This window comes from Peromyscus californicus, unplaced genomic scaffold (assembly GCF_007827085.1).
Source record: "Peromyscus californicus insignis strain IS unplaced genomic scaffold, ASM782708v3 Scaffold_3__1_contigs__length_106647218, whole genome shotgun sequence".
In the NCBI taxonomy this organism is placed as follows: Eukaryota; Metazoa; Chordata; class Mammalia; order Rodentia; family Cricetidae; genus Peromyscus; species Peromyscus californicus.
Window position 1 is genome coordinate 34,233,263 of NW_026294551.1, and position 21,141 is coordinate 34,254,403.

At 49.5% G+C, this 21,141-nt stretch overlaps 1 protein-coding gene across 18 annotated transcripts in view; it reads left to right on the plus strand.

Annotated features, from left to right (window-relative positions):
- Msi2 (musashi RNA binding protein 2) overlaps positions 1-21,141 on the plus strand; it is a 366,225-nt gene that overhangs the window by 302,472 nt on the left and 42,612 nt on the right. For all 18 annotated transcript variants that reach the window (XM_052757213.1, XM_052757205.1, XM_052757208.1 and 15 more), the window contains 2 exons: positions 11,956-12,070; positions 19,937-20,011. In XM_052757213.1, the coding sequence (XP_052613173.1) occupies positions 11,956-12,070; positions 19,937-20,011 (190 nt within the window). The remainder of the gene's footprint in view (positions 1-11,955; positions 12,071-19,936; positions 20,012-21,141) is intronic.

Genomic DNA, 21,141 nt, shown 5'->3' on the forward strand with positions numbered 1-21,141 from the left:
TAAACTAGTGTTAGAGTAAGTCCAGCATGAGTGATGCTTGCATCTAGGGCCCTCAGGAAAGGGTTTTGCTTAACCATCAATCAGTCTCACCATACAATAGTGCTTTGTGAAGCAGAGAAGAGAGGATGCCCCAGTAGACAGTGGGTGGGGCTTGAGGAAGTGGCATCCTGCAGGAGCGCCTCATTCATGAGAGAGCACCCAGCCATGGGCAGGGGGAGAACGAAGCGAAGGTCAGAGGTAGTACTGTCTACCCTGTATGCCTCCTTGGCAGCTGGCACCACAGACCCTCTCTGCTGAGCATCCCACAGTCTGATGGACTGCCTCATACTAGCTTCGTGACCTTGGGCTAGTTAACGTCTCTGCTGGTCGCCCTTCTCAAGACAAGGACATGGGGGTAGGGAATAACTCCTGCAGAAAGGGCTGTGACTAAGGATTACTCAGGGTTTGAAACATAGCCAGGCCATACCAGGCTTCGTCACAGTGATCGATCTTTTTAATATCATCGTTATCATTGTTCTCAGAATCATTTTGATTGAGTAAATAGGAGATCCCCAGGGAAGAAGGCCGAAGGACTAGTTCCTGAGTCCCCGTGGGAGGGAGATACTCCCAGTGTCTCTGACTGGAGATGGTTCCCAAGAGAGGAGAGGTACACAGCCTCTGGGACAGAGCAGCAGAGTTCTGAGATGGGATTCTGTGTTTTGTTGTTGTCGTTTTTAAGATTATTTTATTGTGTGTGTGCACATAAGTGCAATTGCCAGCAGAAGCCAGAAGAGGGCGTTGGGTTCCCTGAAGCGGGAGTTATAGACTTGTTGTGAGGTTGTGAGCCTCCTCATGTGGGTGCTGCTGGGAAGGAAACTCAGATCCTTTAACAGAGGCCCTCGTAGGCATTCAACCATCTCTCCAGCCCCATGGCATGAGGTTCTTCAGGTTCCAGGAAAGCTGAATCAGACCCTTTGGCTGAATCGTTCTCTGAATAGGTTCCAGAGAGCTCACTTCCAAGAGCAAAGCTTATTGTGATCTGCAGCCTGCCCTCTGCAGCTCACAGCACACTTAGGGGACCAAGCCTTAAAGCAGAACACTGAGGAGCAAGGCACAGCAGGACAGTGAGAGAGCCGAGCTGGCCTCTCCAAATCAGAACCACAGTGCTGGGCCAAACTGGCTGTGGAACCTCCCTGAGGCTGGGGCCAGCATCTGTGCCCTGCTTCTGGCAGAATGCCTGGTGACACAGCTCTTATCCTCTCCTTCAGACATCATCCTCATCCCCAAAGACGGAAAACTCAGTCAGGAACCAGCCCCCGAAAGTGGGGGTGGTTGGGTGGGTGGAATTAACTGGGCTTCTGTGTTCACTATCCTGTTTGTAACGTGGTTCTCACTCGTAAGCTAATTTTAGCCATCCATTCTGCTTCTGTTGCCATTTCTAAAATGAGAATGTCAAATGCAATATTAAACAAGCAGGATGAAGGCAAAAAAGGAAATGGCAGAGAGGCATTTAATAAATGAATCCCATGTTTACGTGGGAGAGCGAGAGATCCCAAGCCCTACGCATCACACACGCATGTGTGCACACGCCCGTTTATGTACAGGCTCTGCTAATGGGGGCCAAACAATTTGTGTGTTGGGGGAAGCCTGGGAGAAGTGGAGGGGGAAGTGGGGGCGGTCTGTGGGAAATGTGTGCTGCTCTTTAGGCAGAAGTAATTTAGCCTGCGGGGAGGGAACCACCCAGTCAGAGTTCTGGCCCCTTTGTCCTTCACCGGTCCTCCAGTCAGGTCAGTGAAGGAGAGGGAATGAGGACAGGGTGCTGAACCTCTGGATTTTCCATACCTGCTCACCGTGGCCCCCACTGACTGACAGGGTGTGGGTTCTTGAGAGGGGAGCACACAGAAGCTTCTGGAAGAAGCCCTCCCGTGTCTTCTCTAGGCTTTGAGACTTCTGTCGTGGTCCTTTCTTTGACCTCTCCCTGCAGCTGCTCCGCCCCACATCCAAGGAGCTTCAGGCTGCTGCTGAAGCGGCACCTTCCTTCCCTGTCTCCTGCTGCTTCAGTGAAGCCAGCTCTGGGCTGGGGTAGACACCCACTCGATCTTACAGCCAGATTTGGACACCTGCCGGGGGGCCAAGCTTCCTCTTCACTTTGAAATGCCCTTGCAGGTGCCCACAAAAAAAAAAATAAGAACAGCTGCCGCTACTGCCGTCAGCTTTTTCCTCAAATAGTACAGCCTGCCAGCTCCCCCAGCACACCTTGCTGATGAATGCAGGGAGCTGGGGTTACTTGGGGGTGGGGGTGGGGGTGTGGAAGGGTCTCTGAGGAATAGGACTGGGCCCTGCAGGTGGGAAGGGCAGCTGCTTTTGGTCTTGCTCTTTGGAATCAAAATGAGCGTGGGTATGAACTGGCTTTATCTTCTTCAGAGGTTTTCCTGCATGCTCTGCATAGAGCAGGGTACGTGGTAGGGTCTTCTGCAGGGTAAGGCTTTGTGAGATGGGTCTGTAGGCTTGGCCCCAGCGGGATAGGGGCAGTTGTCGGGTTCTGCCTTGAAGGTGAGGGGTCTGAGTGCAGAGAAGTTAGCTGTACCCCAGAGCCCAAAGGTAGAGCTGAAGTAAAGCAAGGAGCTGTACTCGAGATTGCTCTCTGACACACGAGGCCCACCCTGCCCTGGGACTGGGGCGCAGTTGTCAGGGGCATGTCTCAAGCAGCGCTGGAGACTGGAGACTGGCTCTTCTCCACCTATTGCCCAGGCTCTCAGCACCTCCAAAGGGAGTCACATCCCCTGTATTCCCCTCCGTGTCCACATGCTTCCTGCCTTGCTCAGTGCTTAATATTGCTGGTTTATGACCTACTTCACTTTGCCGTCGTTGGTTTTAATAAAAACACTAAGCAGAGGAAACAGTGGATGAAATTAATGCTGTAAGTGGTGAGGAAATTAATTCTGGAAGCTGGAGTTGGGAATGATTTTGTGGAAGAAATAGCATCAGATTGGCCCTGGAGGCTAAGTGGGGGCGGAGAGGGCAGGACCCACAGGAGGGAGCTGGGGTTTGAAGGTGGAAGCCCTGGGCCTGGATGCTGACTGTACTCTGAAGTGGTAGGTTGTTTTTTTTTCCTGAGGCCTCAGTTTCTTTATCAGAGAGAAGGCCAATTAGGCTGTTCCACCAAGTAAATGAGGCCCACGTGCTGTAAAGCAATGGAGAAGAGGGGACATTGTTTGAGGGCTCCATGTGTCGCACACTCTGCTGAATAACTGTAATGTTTATTATATGATCCATGGAAGTATCTTACACATTACACACGCGCGAGCATGCACGCACACGAGAGTGTTGTGACTGCCCAGCAGGTGGATAGTGATGCATGATCACCCTGTTCTTTCCTTCTCTCAGAATAACACACTGAGCCGACTCTGCAAATTAAACCAGATTCTGATGCTTCCTACCCATGGGTTCAGGTCGTTTATGTCCAGCGTGTGTCTAAGGCAGACGGCACAGCTGGTTGCCTTTATCTCTTCTGTTGGCATGTCCATGGCTGCCGTTACTACAGTTGTGTCCTCTGTATCTTCATGGGGGTGTCCTGTCTGCGTAGTCAAACCAGCTGAGATACCATGTACAGATGGCGTCTCTGGTGCTTGGCAACCAGCTCTCTGGGTCTTGAGTATGAACTTTCAGAGGCCTGCCAAGGATCTTGCTTTCCATAGGGTCCTCAGAAAGGCCTCTGCTGGGTAGAGAACGCAGTTGGGCAGTGGCTAAGAGGAAGGAAAGTCTTTGCCTTCCATGGCAGTGGTTGTGTGGGGAAGAGTAAAGGGGTCTCTGGAGGTGGGCCCATCTGCCCCTGCCCTGTGGAGACATCTTTATAGCTTTTAGATTCTGGGTAAATCCTGGGTGTGGGTCTGTACAATGTTCCCTCCCCTCCCCTTTCTGGATACCAGCAAAGTAGTTGGCTTGGAGCATCAGATGAGCAGGGTTCACCTGGAATCTTCTAGAACAGCCACTTGATTAAGGAGGAGGCCAAGCAGATCCTGGGCCAAGGCCCAGCCAGGCCTCTTGGGGCTGTCAGGAGTCTCTATACAGACATAGGTACCAGCATAAAAGCTATGGGACAGCGTCCCCTGAGTTCTCTATCTCCCTCCCCCCTCTCCTTTCTACCAGCCAGCCAGTCAAGGTCAGTGTCTGCGCACTGGGGAGTTTTATCCTTTGAATCAGGCCTCTGGCTTCCTTGAGAAGCAACAGTTTTCTAACATGATCTGTTTGTACACACTGGCCTCTTCAGGCCAGACAGTGCCCCCCACAACCCCTTGTTCAAGGTAGTACATCAAGGCCACAGGTACAGCTCTTGGCTTTCCCTTTGGCTCTGGGACTGCATGCTGACTGGATTGTTTGTGAGGAAGCAGGGAAAACACGTCTTTTCACTCCTTCAGAGATCAGCTTCCTTCTCGGACTCCCTGGCTCCCCACCACAGATGCCTAGTGGTTGCAGAGACTTCAGGTTGTTGCAGGAGCAACCATAGGGAAGCCTTCCCCATAGACACTCCGGCGCCTCCCCTAAAACAGTACTCCTTGACATGCGCTGTGCCTTTAGGCAGACCTCACATCCAGACACAGGCTAGAGGTGTCAGAAGGCTAGGCCTGTTTCCATTCTACAGCCTAGTACATGCAGGAAACAACGGCATGTGCTTGTAGTCTCGGCTCCTCGGGATGCTAAGATAGGAAAATCATGAGTTCAAGGACAGCCTGGCTACGTAGACAGCATAGCACAACCCTTTTTAATAGTAGATAGACGTATTGTCATAAAGGGGCTTGACAAAACTACCGTGTCCCTGTTGAAGTTGGTGACTGCTCTGGTTACATAAGAAACTGTCCCCATGTTTAGAACTCGCAAATCACAAAGTTTGCAATGTAGTCTCTGACAAGAAGGTTTTAGGATTTTCTTTTCTTGGAATGCTGGGGATCACCAGAGCCATGTGTGCATGAGTGCCCAAGCACGGAACCCTGCCCTTTGTCTGCAGCATGCTCTCGAATGGGAAACAAACCCACCCCTCCCCCTCCAGACACAGACATGGAGTGTGTGCAGGTGCTGAGGTGTGTGTGGGTGTGTCAAAATGCTAAAAAAAGATACCAGCTGTTCTTTGGGCTATCTTTTGCAACTTTCCTATAAGTTTGAAATTATGTCTATGTCTTCGGGTTTTCATTGCTGTGAAGAGACACCCTGACCACGGCAACTCTTACAAAGAAAACATTTAATTGGGGTGCTCACTTGGAGTTTCAGAGGTTCGGTCCATTACCATCATGGCAGGGAGCATAGTGGTGTGCAGACAGATGTGGTCTTGGAGTGGAAAGTCCTTACATCTTGACTCAGAAGCAACAGGAAGTTGACTGACTGTCACACTGAGAGAAGCTTGAGCAAAAGAAACGTCAAAGTCCGCCCCCACAGTGACACACTTCCTCCAACAAGGCCATACCTCCCTTTGGGAACCATTTTCTTTCAAACCACCACAGTCTGAATAACAAGTTAGAAACAATAATACTGCTGGGGTATAGCTCAGTGGAAGAGCATCTGCCTAGCATGCACAAGGCCCTGGGTTTGATACCCAGCACCACCACCCAAAATAAAAAAAGGAAAAAAAAAAAAACGAGCAATAAACCTACCACCAATTTGTTTCTAATGTCCACAAAAACCCATAGAGGCCCATAGTGCTACCATGGAAAGGGAGCTTGTATGCTCTGCCAACTGCCCTATGATGTCAGCAGACCTCAGTGCCCACTACCCTGAGAACCCAGCCAGCAGGCAGCAGGATGGCAGAATGCCTCCCACCCTCCTATCCAATGCCCACATGTCAGTGACCTCGGGCAGTGCCTACCTCGAAAGACAGCCCGTAGATCTCCATGTTGCAGCTGTTTACAACTTTTTCCCGGTCTCCCTCACTGGCTCCGAGCCGGCATAGGGCACACGGTAGAATGTGGTGGATGTTACACAGTGCCAGGAATCCCAAGGCTCGGTTAGAAGCGTATGCAGAATCTCTTGGAATGTTCATTCTGTAACCAGGCCAGATGTCCTGGAGAAGCTATATGTAGGTGGTATCCATCGTCGGTCTTGGACCCTCAACTTAGTCAAGGCTTTCTCTCACTCCAGCCCTCGCCACCATCTGACCACAGCTCCATGAGATAACCCAAGCCCTATCAACTCAGAGCTCTGAGGAAGACAATCAGAGGCTGTGCAAAGCCACTGTTTGGGGACATTTAGTGCATGGCTGTTGATGTCTGGAACATGGTCCAAGTCCAGATGCCCTGAGTCTAAGACCAGAACCAAACAAGTGTTTTTGGGTTTTCCTGTTTGGTTCTGATTTTCCCTCTAGATCTTGGGTCAAGCTCTCTGGCTTGCCACAGGGACAGGAGAAGATAGCCCACGTGTGGTCTAGATCTAGAGATAGAGAAGGGGCAAGTCCAAAAGACTCAAGGCAGTTTGATGTTCAGAGAGCACTTGCCTATACCCTTGGCGAACGAGGGAATGGAAGTCCTCTGTGCAGGGGCTCACCTTGTTTATTGGTGGATCCCCACATCCTGGCTCTGAGTTCTTCCACAGAATCAATCAGCCTGAATCTCCAGGGGCAGGGAGTGGGGACAGACTGTAAGCAGCCCTCTGGACCTGAGCAGTCTTTCCTGAAGCTCCCACTGCTGGCCAGAGCAGGCTCCCTGCTGTGTCCAATGCTTCTCCTGTCACTCAAAGGCCCAGGACAGGCTGAGGCCCCAGAGAGTTCGCCTGCCATGGCCTCTGGCCTTGAGTGCACTCGCTGTGACAGGGCGGGTGGTTGACAGAGCTCCTGTGGTAGGTGCTGCCAAAATGCCACCAGCAAAGACAGCAGAATTCCACCGAGCTGCCAGCCCTGCTCAGTGCTGGAAAGAGTAGGTGGGTTTGTTTAAAATACTCCCATTACAGTTAGTTAACCTTTATGTTCCCTAAATGAAAATTGTATAAACCTGAAATTTCCGTTGATCGGGTTGCCTAGGAACAGGCAGCAGGTTTTCATAAGACAAAGCAATAGATTGCCACCGATAGGGCTGTTAGGAACTGAGCTGGTTAGCCGCATTATTCCCATCCTGGTGTCAGCCTTAGGTAATTATCTGCCTGCCTGCTCAGGGCACGCCCATCTTCCTGTGCTGGGGCAGCTTCCTGCAAAGGTGACTTCTCAGCCTCCAGCCCCCAGGATGGGGGCGCAAAGGCAGGGCCTAGGGCTAATCACCATGCCTGAGCTATGAGGGGAAATCTAAAAGACCCGATGTGGTTGAATTTATTTCTTTTTAATCACCTTTCTCTACCTCCATGCAAGAGGAATCCCCCAATAACCCTAGTGATGACAGGCTGTTGCATTGTTTTATGTAAACATGCAGCCACTACGCGGCAGGAAACAGAAAATACACAGTAGCAAAATACACCATAAATTTTTAGCTGCTCTAAGACAACTTTGGTAGATCTTTTAAATATTTTTAGTGCAATATACACACTTGGTTTTTTTTCCCTTCACAAGGTCACTGTCATTTATGTCTGTCTTCCTGCAGGTAGGGTAACTAATGTCCTGGTCTGCCTGGGACCTAGGAGGTCCCCAGTACCAGTACCTCATGGCCAGTGTTTCGGTGGTACTTGACCAAACTCCAGTTCATCAGTCTCCTGTTCTGTTCGTTTGTTTGTTTATTTGTTTGGATTTGTTTTTTAACTTTTTTAAAGAGGTGTGTGTGTGTGTGTGTGTGTGTGTGTGTGTGTGTGTGTGTGTGTGTGTGTGTGTGTGGCTTTTCTGAGACAGAGTTTCTGTGTATAACAGCCCTGGCTGTCCTGGAACTCACACTGTAGACCAGGCTGGCCTCAAACTCACAGAGATCCACCTGCCTCTGCCTCCAGGGTGCTGGGATTAAAAGCATGTGTCACCACGCCCCGCCTTGAAAATGTATTTTATTTTATATATATCAGTGTTTTTGCCTACAAATATGTCTATGTACCACATGTATGCCCTGTATCTGCAGAGGTTGGAAAAGGTAGTTGGATCCCCTAGAACTGGAATTATGGACAGTTGTGAGCTACCACGTGGGTGCTGGGACTGGAACCTAAGTCCTCTACAAGAACAAGTGCTCTTAACTGTTCAGCCATCTAGAAGCCCCCATTCCATTACTCTGTGTGTGTGTGGGGGGGGGGTTGTGGGTGTGTATGTGTATATGTGTGTCCGTGTGTCTGTGTGTGTGCCCTGCCACACATAGGGAAGTCTTAGAGGACAACTTTAAGCAGTTCTCTTCTTTGACCATGTGGGTCAGACTCAGGTGGTCAAGCGTAGCAGCAAGAGCCCTTACATACTCAGTGATCTCATCTTACCTAGTCGTTGGCTCATTATTGTTGTTGTTGCTGTGCCTGGCAAACAGCCTTGGTCATAGACCCTCAGTACACATTTCTACATGTAGGATTATTAGATCAAAAGATGGGCTCATGGTAGGTTTCTATATATTAACCAGTTGCCCTTCATGAACATCCCAGGGCTGATTTCTGCCTGTTGTGGATTGACTGTTAATTATGCCCTACAGCTCATACATTTGAACCCTTGGTCCCTAGCTGGCGGTGCTGCTGGGAAATCTTTAGGGGATAGAGCCTCTCTGGAGGAAGTCTGTCTCTGGGGGCAAGCCTTCAGTTGTTTTGCTTTGTTATTGTGTTACAATGTATTTTTAGTATGTGTGTCTGTCTGTCTGTGTGTGTCTCTGTCTGTCTGGGGAGGTGCACTTACACACACACACACACACACACACACACACACACACACACACACACAGAGGTGCCAGATAAGATACCCTAGAGCTGAAGTTACAGGAAGCTGTGAGCTGCCTGGACTCAAAAATCAGCCGGCCGTCCAGGCGCGGCCGTCCGGGCAGTAGTGGTGCATGCCTTTAATCCCAGCACTCGGGAGGCAGAGGCAAGCGGATCTCTCTGAGTTCGAGACCAGCCTAGGCTATAGAGTGAGTTCCAGGACAGGCGCCAAAGCTGCACAGAGAAACCCTGTCTAGAACCCCCCACACACACACACACAAAAAATCAGCCTTCCGAAAGGACAGTGTACGCCTTTTTTTTTCCCCTTTGAGACAGAAACTCACTATGTAGCTCTGGCTGTCCTGGAGCTCACTATGTAGATCAGGTTGGCCTCAAACCCACAGAATATGCCTGTCTCTGTCTCCCGAGTCCTAGGGTAAAAGGCGTGTACTACCACACCCAGTTTACAGTCAATACACACTCTTAACCACTGAGCCTCTCCAGCGTCCAGGCCTTGATGTGTATGTATCTCAGCCCCTCGTTTTCCCTGCCCTTTGCTTCCTGACTACAGTTTCCTCACAACTACAGCCATGCCTTCCTCCACCAATCCGTGAGCCAAAACAAGCCCTTGTTCGCTGAAATTGCTTCTGGTCAGGTATTTGATGACATTGGGAAGAAGTAATGCACTTTCCTCCGTCCCCATACCCGCAGGACCCTCATTTCAAACAGTGCTGTCCTCAGGACCCATTGAACAGACTAGAACACATCCTGTGCGTGCGTGCGTGCGTGCGTGCGTGCGTGCGTGCGTGCGTGCATGTGTCTGTGTGGATGGGAATCAGAGGGCAGCTGTGGCTGGCAGTCCTTGTCCTCCTGCCTCGGGTGAGACACAGAATCTGCTGTCTTTCCCCTGCCTACACCAGCTTTTCTGGCCCACAAGCTTGCAGGATTCTCCCATTGTCCTCACTGGACTGCTGGGACTATAGATGCTCAGGCTGCACGTGCATCTCTCCATGGGCTCTGGACCTCTGAACCAGGTCTTCATGCCTATGTGGCCCATGTCTTCATCCACTGAACCATCTTCCCAGTCCCCAAAAATATTTTATTTTGAAGATATGTTTATTTTGAAGATATTGTTTGTTTTTTCCGAGACAGGGATTCTCTGTGTAGCTTTGGTGCCTGTCCTGGAACTCACTCTGTAGACCAGGCTGGCCTTGAACTCACAGAGATCCGCCCTCCTCTGCCTCCCAAGTGCTGGGATTAAAGGCGTGCACCACCCCCCACCCCCCATGAAGCTCTGTGCTTCTTTATTAACTTGTGAGCTGCCTGTTTGTGTCTTTTTCCTATTTTCCTTTCACCTTGTTCATTTCTTCTAATCTACGAAATAAAAACAAATAAACCTCTTTATTGTAAGCATATCTATCATGCACACTGAGTGATTTTTGCCCATTTTTATAGACATTTGTAGTTACCACTCTTTAAAAAGCAAGAATAATACCTGTTACATGGTTTCAGAGTAACTATTTTAGGTCAAGTTTTCCCCTTGATCACCAAATAATTTCTTTTCTTTTTCTTTTTTTTTTTTTTTGAGACAAGACCTTGCTACATAATCCAGGCATTCCTCAAACTTGTAATCCTCCTGCTTCAGCATCCCAAGGGCTTAGATTAGAGGCATACACCCCTACTCCTGGCTTTATAATTACTACTAAAAATACTAAGTATTTTTAATTGGAGTATCTGGGATGAGCATATCTCCCAGATTGATCCTCTGTGTAGGCCCCCCCTTTTAAGCAGTGTGTACTGCATACAATTTAGCTAGCGCACTCTGGCTGCCTCAGACACGCCATAAGCAACTGTAATCTCCTGTGATACAGCGATACCCCTGGCAGCTGCTGAACCGAGTGAAGCTTTTGCTCCTATACCATATGTCCCCAGACTGTTTTCAACTAAGCTACCCGATTCTTCTTCCTCCGCCACAGTCAAGCTCCCATGCTGTTACTGCTGACTGCTCTAAGCGCCCTGCCTTGCCCTTGCAACAGCCCATCTTTATCAGCAATGAGCTTGATTTACAGCCAACGGTGCCTGTTAAATTCGCCTGTAAACCAAAAGCAAGTAATGCTGAGCAAGCTCGGGCACTGCCGTCAAACCACGCAGGAGCGTCCGCAGGCCACGAAGTCATTTACTAGAGTTTCAGGTTTTTATTGCACGTCTTTATTTATGTTGGAGTGCATGCGCCATGGCATGCCCAGGTGGAGGTCAGAGGACAGCTCTGAGAGGCAGTTCTCTCCTCCCGCCATGTGAGTCCCAGAGAATGAACGCAGGACATCAGGGTTGACGGAAAGCGACTTCACCCACCGAGCCACCTCCCTAGTCCTAAGGTTTTTACTTTGTATAAGAAATATTGTTCAGTAAGCGACCTCCGTACACCTATGTAGAATAGGGTCGTGAGATTTTGGAGGCAGAAGGTAAATGGAAAGATTAGAACCACCAAAAGACACACGTGCTAAACGCAAAGCCAGTAATCCATAGGAATAGAGTCTTTGTTAGACCTCAGGACTCCCTTGGCAAGTGGGGTGGTGTGGGGTTCCTTGGGGATTGAGACATCACTGACGTGGTAAATGTAACACCTGGCTTCAGGGCCTTTGCCTGCTGGGGTGGAATGTGCTATGTTACTCCTGAGCCTCTGATGTTGAGTATTCTCATCTGGGAGATGGAGCTAGGACTGAGTACCCTCTCTGTTTCATAAAAGGAGGTCTCTGATGGCCTGATGTGAGGAGTCCCTAGCCTTCAGGACCATCAAGGAAACTGTCTAAAAGGCCAAACAACCATGAAAGATGGTTATAATTGCCGCTGCCGCCGCTGCTGTTATCCACAGGCCCATCCATCAGCTGTCGCCGCCGCCACCGTCTTAGCCATCATGATTTCTGCACCAGGTTGCAGCCCCCTGTGTGTATCTGTAGCCTGCGTCCTCGCTGCCCTTCCAGAACCTAATTTCACCCTTGTAGGTTTTTCCAAAGCAGGATTTGCACAAGTGGTGTGGCTTCTTAAATATTTATTTTGCAGGCCATTTACTCAGCACAGCTATTTTTACAGTGAGTAAGGAGAAAGCTAAAAATAACAGCTCGTAACCCGATCGGTTCTGCGTCTGACATTTACGTGGAATTCATTTGCATCTCATTTGTCCTCTTTTCTGTTTAACAGGTAGAATGTAAGAAAGCCCAGCCGAAAGAAGTCATGTTCCCACCTGGGACGAGAGGCCGGGCCCGGGGGCTGCCCTACACCATGGATGCGTTCATGCTCGGCATGGGGATGCTGGGTGAGTCTGCACAGGTGTGGGGTTGGGGGAGCACAGTGGACCGACCGGGGGGGGGGGGGGTGAGGGTTGTGGCGGCCTGTACATGCTCCTAAGTCGCTTAAGTGTCCCTTAACTGATGTGAGCTTCAGTTTACCTGCGTGAGCTGCCCTACCCTCATCTTCTAGTGAGGGTGATGGGTTTCTCTTTGAGATGGCCATGGCAATCAGTTGGGCATCTTGCCTCATCCCTAGCTCACGGTGTGCTTCAGACTGTTTGTCCATCCCCTTCCTCAGAGACAAAACAGAGCCACCCTCCCCTCTCAGTCTCAGCCTTCTTGGCCCAGTGAGAGTTCCTGAGACCTAAGAACTCCTTGCTGGCTTAACTTGTGTGGACTCAGGCTACAGTTTTCTAAAACTCAGAAGAGGCACTGAAGGGTGGCAAGGGTGGGCACTAATCCTGTCTATTTAAATGATTAACATTTTTCTCTTGGGATATCAAAATTTGCATTTAAATGGATGTTTTAAATAGCCTGTTTTACTCTTTATTTGCAAAAAAAAAAAATGATGAAAGACAAAGTGTGTTTGTTCTGACTAAAAATGATCTCTCCTGGCTTTTAGAGAAATTGAGTTGCATATTATGCCCCTTTCCTTAGAGGTATCTCTGTCCGCCCTGCGTAGATAATTGAAAATCTCACCGCTTAAATGGCATGAAAGATGGAGAAAGCGTAGGAGATGCGTAATGGTGTGGGTCGCAACAATAATTAGAAATTTCAAGGCGAGAGAACGGTATTTTAGTGCAAGTTATTGTGTGTCGGGAAAATACTAATTAAATGGGATAAATGGTCGTTAATGGTAAAATTCCATTCAGGCACATGAGCTGTCTAGTTTTAATGGGTTTTCATTTGGCTTGGCTAAGAGTCCCTCTTCTATATTGTTTGATAAGCTCTTTGTATGTTTTCAGATTTGCTCCTGTTGAAATCATTCCTGGCTTAGTTTTAAATGTATGAAACTTTTCATGCTCTTACAAAGAATTGTATCTACTTGTCTGAGAAAATAACTTGGGCAGGTAAAGCTATATTGAAGAACTTTAAAGACAGAGAATGGTGCCATTGAGAATATTTTTGAAATGGCCAATCTATTAATTCTCGTCAGATTAATTTTTAAGGCTTAACAGAGTTTACAAGAGAAATCCTATTATAATTCCTTAGAAACTGCCTGTGTGATTCTAAAACTTACCTAGAAATAGAAGCATGGAAGAAAATAAAATGTTTTTTTGTTGTTTTTTAAGAGAAACCAGAAAACACCAGTTTGACTGTATATCAAAGCATTGCATAAAGCTACAGTAATTAAAACAATATGGTCAGACCAGAGTGCAGCTCTGTTGGTGGAATGCTCACCTAGCATGCCTGAAGTCGCTGCACAAAACTGGGCGTGGTGGTGCACACCTGTGAACTCAGCACTTAACACTCGGGAGGTGGAGGCAGGAGGATCAGAAGTTGGCTTGTGTATTGAGCTCAGGAACTATCTTATGGTAGACAAGATTGTCCCCGGCTTCTGTTGGCTTGACCCCACTGATCTTCTACTTAACAGTGAGGCAGCCGTTGTGTATTCAGTAGACACCGCTTTGACTGTTGAGTTTGGATCTTTTCCAGGCTGGCCGTTTACAGCGCCACACTCCCTGGGGTTGCTGGACAGGGGCAGCTACTGAATGGTGGCTTGTCAGAGAACAGCCATGTTCTCTATCAGAAAGGGAACTGCAGGCAAGTCTGCCGTGGGCTGTCACTTAGCCATACAAGTTGGAAGATTAGGTATGGTAAATATATTTTTTGGCATACCACACTTTGTCAGTCTGTGGTAAGTTTATCAGGTGTAACTCCATCATCAGCTGAAAGGACACACACTTGATAGAGAAAATTCGAGAGTCTCCATAGATCCAGATACATGTAAGAGGGTATCCGTGCGTTGAAGTCGCTGCATACATGTGGAAGCCCCGGGTTTCTCACTGAACTTGGAGCTCATCAATTCAGCTAAACTGGCTGGCCAGTGAGCCCGACGAATCCTTCTCTTTGCCTTTGAGCGCTGGACTTAACTACGACACCTCGGTATGTAGGCGCCCTCGATGGCCTTTCTGTCCTGGATGATGCAGCGTGGTCCATGGGCCTCTGGCCCTTTAGGAGGAATCGGGAGGAAGACTCCGTCCTCCCTCACTGCTTCATTGTTTGCCTGTCTTTCCTCTAACATGGTAGTGTGGCCTGGGGTGGTCTCCTTTTTGGGTAGAGTCGCTACCTCCATAGTGCATTGTTTGCACATCAGTCCTGGGACCCATGCTATCACCTCCCCTAACAGTCTGGCTGATGAACTTGGCTCCTACAGGAAAAAAAAAGAAAGAAAAAAATCTAACCCACTGAAGAGCCAGGCAAGGTGGCACACACCTGTAATCCTAGCACGTAGGAGGTGGAAGCGGGAAGATCAGCAGTTCAAGGTCATCCTTAGCTACATGGCAAGTCTGAGGCAGCCTGGGCTATGTGAAAACCCTGCTTGATGAAAAACAAACAAAAAAATTAGTGTGAATAACCAGTCACGGTGGCACACAGCTGTAATCCTAGCACTGAGGAGGCTAAGGCTAGACCACAGACTCTGACCAGTCATCAGAATGAGACTACTGCTACATCATGAGACCCTGCAAAATAAATACTCCTTAATGAAGGGAGTTTCTAAGAAGAATATTTAAAAGCAAAGTATAAGCCACTGAAATGTTAAAAATTCACTCATCCAACATGTGTTTACCGAGTGCCTGCTTTGTGCCAGCGTGAGAACCTTGCTTGCAGTCTCAGAGAGCTAGTGCTCCAGTCAGGAGCTAGTGCTCCAGTCAGGAGCTGAGACAGTCAGCCTGCTGGTCTCATGACTTGGGCACCATGGAACTAATTTTCAAAATACTTTTCAGGATTTTCTCCATCCTCTGGGAGGTCTCATGAAAGGGAAGCTGACGAGTGTATGGGAGTATGGCATTCTTTCTTAATTTCTCTTGATATAGCTTCCAACATCCTTGAGGAAAATGCAGCATGCTTTGACTTTCGCTTTCAGAGCCTTTAATAAAATAGAATAAAAGATGGTAAGAATTCCTTAAAAGAGCATAGGGGCTGAAGAGGAGGGGAATTGCTCCAAGGCCCCACCTCTTACTTCTGAGCCAGACAGAACGAGAAACCATGCCATCGGAAAGGTGCTTTTGGCAGCCCCCGGGTCCTGCCCCATTGTCCACATTCTGTGGGAACACCCATAGTCATCCAGCCTGATGCTAGTTTTTCTTGATGAGAGTGGACTTAGTAAAATCAAACACATGCCTGTTGATGTATTTGATTCTCTTGGCCTTCTCTGCCTTCAGCCTCATAATCCCACTGCCTTTAATGCTCTTGGCCTGGTTGGGCACATGCTGTTTATTAAACACGTGGTAGAGAGAGAAAGCACAGTGTTGAAGCCTTATGGGGAAACTTCCCTTAGCAGTCGGGGGAGAAGAGAGGTGCTTCAGGCCAGCTAGCGAGTAGCCAAACACGTTCTTATCCTCACTTGTCTCAAGAGATCCTTGCAAAACCCTGATACAGTGCTCCCCGACATTAATGCCTTCTAAATTGAAGGCAATAAATAAATAATAAGTAAAATCAATAACTGTTGAAAGGGCCTGGGGAGCCGTGATCTGCTGACGTTCACTCCGGATCAGGAGAAGGACAGAACCCACAGCTTACCTTCCTAGAGTTGTCTATAGACCCCACTGGACTTTCTCTGTCCCCCAAAATACCGGTTTGTCTGTCCTAATTTGTGCACCTGTTTCTTGGTAGACAGAGCAGCTCAGAATCCGGCCGTTCCTTGCCGCTCCGGAGCAATGGATCCATAGAGCCTTCTGAGTCTGTGAGACTGTCCTTTGCTTGCCAGAGTAGTGACCGCCAGTTTCATGTGCACATCAGCCCTAGAGCATTTTGTGATGTGGCCCATGCCCCTAAGGGACGGACGCTTTCCTTTCAGATAGTTTTCGTTAAGGTTAAATTAGTGTGGGTGTGGAGGAGTCCCGACAACTTGAGAGAGTTCTTGGGCTGTGTGACTTCATAGAGCGGCTTTCACAGCCTTGCCTAGGAGGGGCTCTTGCTACTTACTTGTTCGACCTTGCCGAGCTACCATGGTAGCCCCAGGCAGTGCTGCGCATGTAGCAAACACTCACTGTGCTCTGTGGATAAATGGCCCTTCTCTCCTGTCTCTCTAAAGTCAAGGGTCTGGGGAAAGCCTCTTTTCGGGATACTCGGTGGTTGAGTAAGCACCTGGAAGAGCCACAACCTATCCGGGATGCAGACACCTCTTAAGTTAGGAGCAAAGATCCATAGCCACGGTTTTGAGAGGCCTGTGAGCATCCTAAGGAGGGGGCCGCAGAAAGAACTTTCCAGCACACCCGAGTTCTATTGTCCCTTTCTGACTTGTGCAGCCATGAATGGAATGAAAGCCTGGGTGTGAGGAAGGTGGTCATCCAGGCAGAAGGCTTCATTTTTTTTTTCTTTAGTGACAAGAGATAATTACTGTGGGATTGATCAGGCATCCAGAGTACTGGAGCAAATAAATTGTGCAGTGGCCAGCGAGGGAGGGGCCCAGCTGCTAATGGAAGTGGTGGCTGGGTCATCCTGCTGTAATGTGGCTTGATGGAGCGGCCGCGTGGGTCTCCCGTAATGTGCTATTGATATGCAGCCAGCCAGTTTCCCCTGTACGGCCTGGGCCCTGAGCCACTGGAGCAGAGCTGGGCTGCACAGCCGCAAATGAAGAGGAAAATTGAAGTAATGTTGTATTATAAATTTATAATTTCATCTGCCTGACAGAGAGGCTGTTCAGGATTGGGGGTATGGAGATGAGATCCCCCAGCGTGGCAGGTGTGGAATTTTTCATCTCCGTTCCGTGGGCAATGATGATATTGGCCTATCCGGAAGAACGGGGTGAGGCCCAAAGTTTGCGTGCACTTGGCTGTACTTGCCTTCTTTCGTGGTGAAGACTTTAGGATCTATGTGAGGGAAAATCCACGCAGTCAGGTCATACAGATGGCTTGAGTGCCAGGTGGGACTAGCCGTTCCACTGTTCCTTACCTACATCCGGGGAAAATGATGCATGAGCTTTTTGCTCTTGCTGTCAAATTAACACTTCAGATTTAGGACCCTGCTCTGAAGTTGGCAGCAAAGGAGCCATTTTTCTTCAGGAAAGCCCCTAGGCAATAGTGATTTGACCATTTGCCTATAATCCATTTATCAATATTGTTGAAATAGTGCTATAAGAAATCTAGCCCTGAAAGATCTGATTTGATAGTGGGTGATTAATTTAGAGGGAAATTGAGCTGCCTAGCCAAGAAATAAATTCCAGAGAACAGCCCATTGCACATGCGTTCGGTCAAGATCTCCGGGGCCTGGCCACCGCTCCACACTCTGTCCCATCAGGTACTCTGAGCTCAGTGGCTTAGGCTCGTGCCCCTCTGAGACCAGCAGGGAGAAAGTTGCTGCGTCACTCTGTCTTGCCTCTCAGCCTTCTGCCAGTGGGGCATCAGAGGCCTGGCGGATAATCTCACCAGGACAGAGCCAGTGACAGGGCCCAGATGCAGTAGAGGTAGCCCACTGTGAGTTCAGTGGGACTGCCTGTGTGGGAAGGCGCCAGCTGTAGCAAAGACCACAGCTGGTCATTGCTGAGAATTAGGGCACATTAGTGCCGCCGGTGACCTGCAAACTTCCTACCTGTGGCAAGACCCCACCTTTAAGAGAAAGGGGGAAACCTCTCTGCCTTAGGTCAGAGTCGGATGACAGAATCCCATAGGTCTTGATCAGCTTTTGAATTGACATCTGCTTCTCAGTTCTGAATGGTAGGAAATCCAAAATCAAGGCGAAAGCCTCTGTTTATCATGACAGTACTCTGGCCTCACACAGTGAGAGTCAGTGGTCTCCCTGGAACCTTCCTTGAAAGAGCATTAATCCCATTTATGAGGGCTGTGCTCTTGTGAAGCAATCGCCTCCCAAAGGCCCTTCCTCCTGATACAGTACGTCAGGTTGATGGTTGGGATTTCAGTGTGAATTTAGGGAGACTCAAGCCTTCAGGCCACAGTCATCCCCAAGGGCATGGTCTTGAGCCAGGACTAGATTCAGGTCTCCTGACCATGAGTGACCTGGGTCCAGTAGTGAAGCCATCCACCAACCTCTACAGGAAAGAAGCCATGCAAGGCCTAACTTTGTGCCTCTGAGGCACAAACACTGACTGGCAGTGGGAAGAGCTCCGAAACCTGACTCGTGGTGGTGAGGAGAACGTAGTGAGCAGGCCTTTGCCCCCAGCCTTGGCTTGCAGGGTTGGAATGTGCTTGGTGTGATACTCCGTGCGGAGGTAGATAGTGAACCCCCAGAGCTTGTATTCAGGGGTAGTGTGCAAGGAGAGGAGAAACAGGTAGAGAATGGCCACTGCTCCAAAGTCTCACTGAAATGGCTTTCCACCATCTTTTTGGTGGAAATAGAAGAAATACCTCTGGCTTCTGGAGGCGGCAAAGATTATTAACGGAGTGGTGGTACTCAGACTTAGCAGGGAGGCTGGGGAATGGAACCTGGAAAGCAGGCAGCAGCTTAGAGAGCTAAGCCATCAGAGCTGTAGCTGCCAGCCAAGGGGACAACAGCCCAGGAATGGCCTGGTCAGAGGGCCACTTGGCACCTCTGGATGCTGGATTGTCCTGCTGATGCCAGAGTAAACTAAGAGTCACCTGCCCATCCTCTGTCCACTGGCTCTAGCTGCAGGTCTCTGTGAAGGTTTACATTGGCCTGCCTCCCAGGCAGAGGCAGAGTTCATTCAAGGGCTGGCCGAACTGACACCCACCAGACAGCCACCTCAGAGGCCAAAGCTGAGGGTTAGCCAATGTGCTGGTAGGAGACCGAGGTGACGTTTTTGGAGTATGATTGTACTGAGTTAACCCACACTGGGTGGAAGGAAGCAGAATCAGTCTCTGGGGATGAGGCAGGAGGTAGCTGTGGAGCTGCTGTGACCAGGGAAGTTAGGGTACAAGAAGGCTCCATTCACCTTCACTCTAGTCAGAATCGAGACAGGGGCACGAAGAATGAGGTGGACAGTGCCAAAGTGACCTCTTAAGTGTGAGATTGTGTCACAGGCTGGGACAGGCCCACCCCTTCCAGGACTCACCAGAGGGCTCTCAGCACCCCTCAGTGCATGATCACCCGCTACAAAAGGATCTGGACAGACTCTCTACCATGAATTGTCCATAAAAATTCTGCACCTGGCCTTCAGAGCTCAGCTGGAGCTTCATGGCCCATATTTCTACACAGTCCCTCCAGCTCTTTTGAAGACACATGTCTGTGCCCTGTCTATACTAGGACACGGCCCCTGCCTCCCCCAGCTGTGGCTTGCTGAGCCGAGAGGCAGCGCTCTGTGTGGCTACTAAACTGCCAATCCCAGAGTGCCCCTGCCCTGTGTGGTGCTCTGGCTCCTGTCCACTGCCTTGGAAGAAGGCAGTACAAGGACTTTAATCTCCTACTGTCAACATCTTTAAGGTAAAGTACATTCAGGGTAAGCTCTCCAAATGTCAGAGCCAGACGCAGGCACCGTGTTCCTTCTTCCGTGTGGCATTTACTCTACAAGTTCATGAATGTACCTGGGCTTTGGGCAGTCTGGCTGCCTAAATATGGGTTAATTGTAAACATCCTGATGGTCACACCTCGAGGCGTGGGAGAGAGGGGATCCAGGGTTTGGATAGAGACCCTCCCCAGAGACACATCATTCTGTGACAATAACTGCAGCTGGTGCTCACTGCCACCTCCCCTGAAATGTCACCCCAGACCCAAGGCCACTGTCTCACTCCTCGTTCTTTCTCTCTGTGTTCAAGGCTACCCTAACTTTGTGGCAACCTATGGCCGAGGCTACCCTGGATTCGCTCCTAGCTATGGCTACCAGTTCCCAGGTGAGTGGCTTGGATGCTGGGGTTTTGGAAATTTGGGAGGCAGGCTGCATCTGCAGGGGAGCAAAGAGATGCTCTAATGGAGAATGCAATTTGCATACCTGGGTGTGCGTGACCTTCCAAGTCTCCTCTGGTCCAGGGTCAGGGTATCGTTGGGGCTTTCTAGTGGACTAGAGTGTTTCCTTGAGGCTGGTGCCAAAACGGGAGGAGAGAAGAGATGGGAAACCCCTTCTGCTCACCTCCTTTGCCCCCAAGCCTGTTCTCTGTCTTCTCCTGGGGGATTAACTTCAGGCCCAGGGCTTGTTGCTGCCCACTGCTCTTTACATCTATCTGTCTAATGCCTCCCATCCTGCCTTCCCTTCCTCCTCTCCTCTAACCCGCCTGACTGCCCTGACATCGGGCTTTTCTGGTATATGTTGGTGAGGTTGCAAGGGTCAGCCTTGTGCTTCGTGCCCTGAACGGGCTGCGCAGATTATCATTCTACTCCACATAGATAGCAGCAGAGCATGGCACTGCCCCCACATTCCCTGGTGCTTCAGCCCTGAGGGAGCCAGTGGGCGTGGTCTGGGGAAAATGGGGAGGATGCTGCAGGAAGTGATGCTTTATCGGTGTTGCTGTTCTTCATGAGGTAAATCTCCTCACCATCAAGCAGTACAAATGAGACTATATTAAGGTGCCTAGTTGTGCCAGAGTCAAAGGCCAGATAACATGGCCAGAGCTGATGTAAGGGAAGTCTGTGCTCCGTGGTTCTCTGTGTGCGTGGGTGGGGGTGGGGGGCCTATACTCAGTGGCTGTACTTGGGGTTATCACATCTCTACTTGGAGATCTGGGAGAAGTGATGAGCAGAAGGCACAGAAAGCTGGCCTGAGGGAAGGCTCTCTGAGCCTGAGGAGCTAGAGGATGGAGGAAAGGTCTCAGGTAGCACTGGCCTCAGCTTAGGCTTTGAGATGGTGACAGATGTATAGGGCTATGTCCCGTGATTCTGGCCAGCTTTGGAAACCTAGACACTTACCCTGGCTCTGGTACCAGTTGGACCAGTGGCTGTGGCAAGTCACCTACTTCTGGGTATCACTTCTCTTATTTGTGAATGGATATTGAGTGGGACCTTTGAAAGACAGTCAGTGCATCTCTTT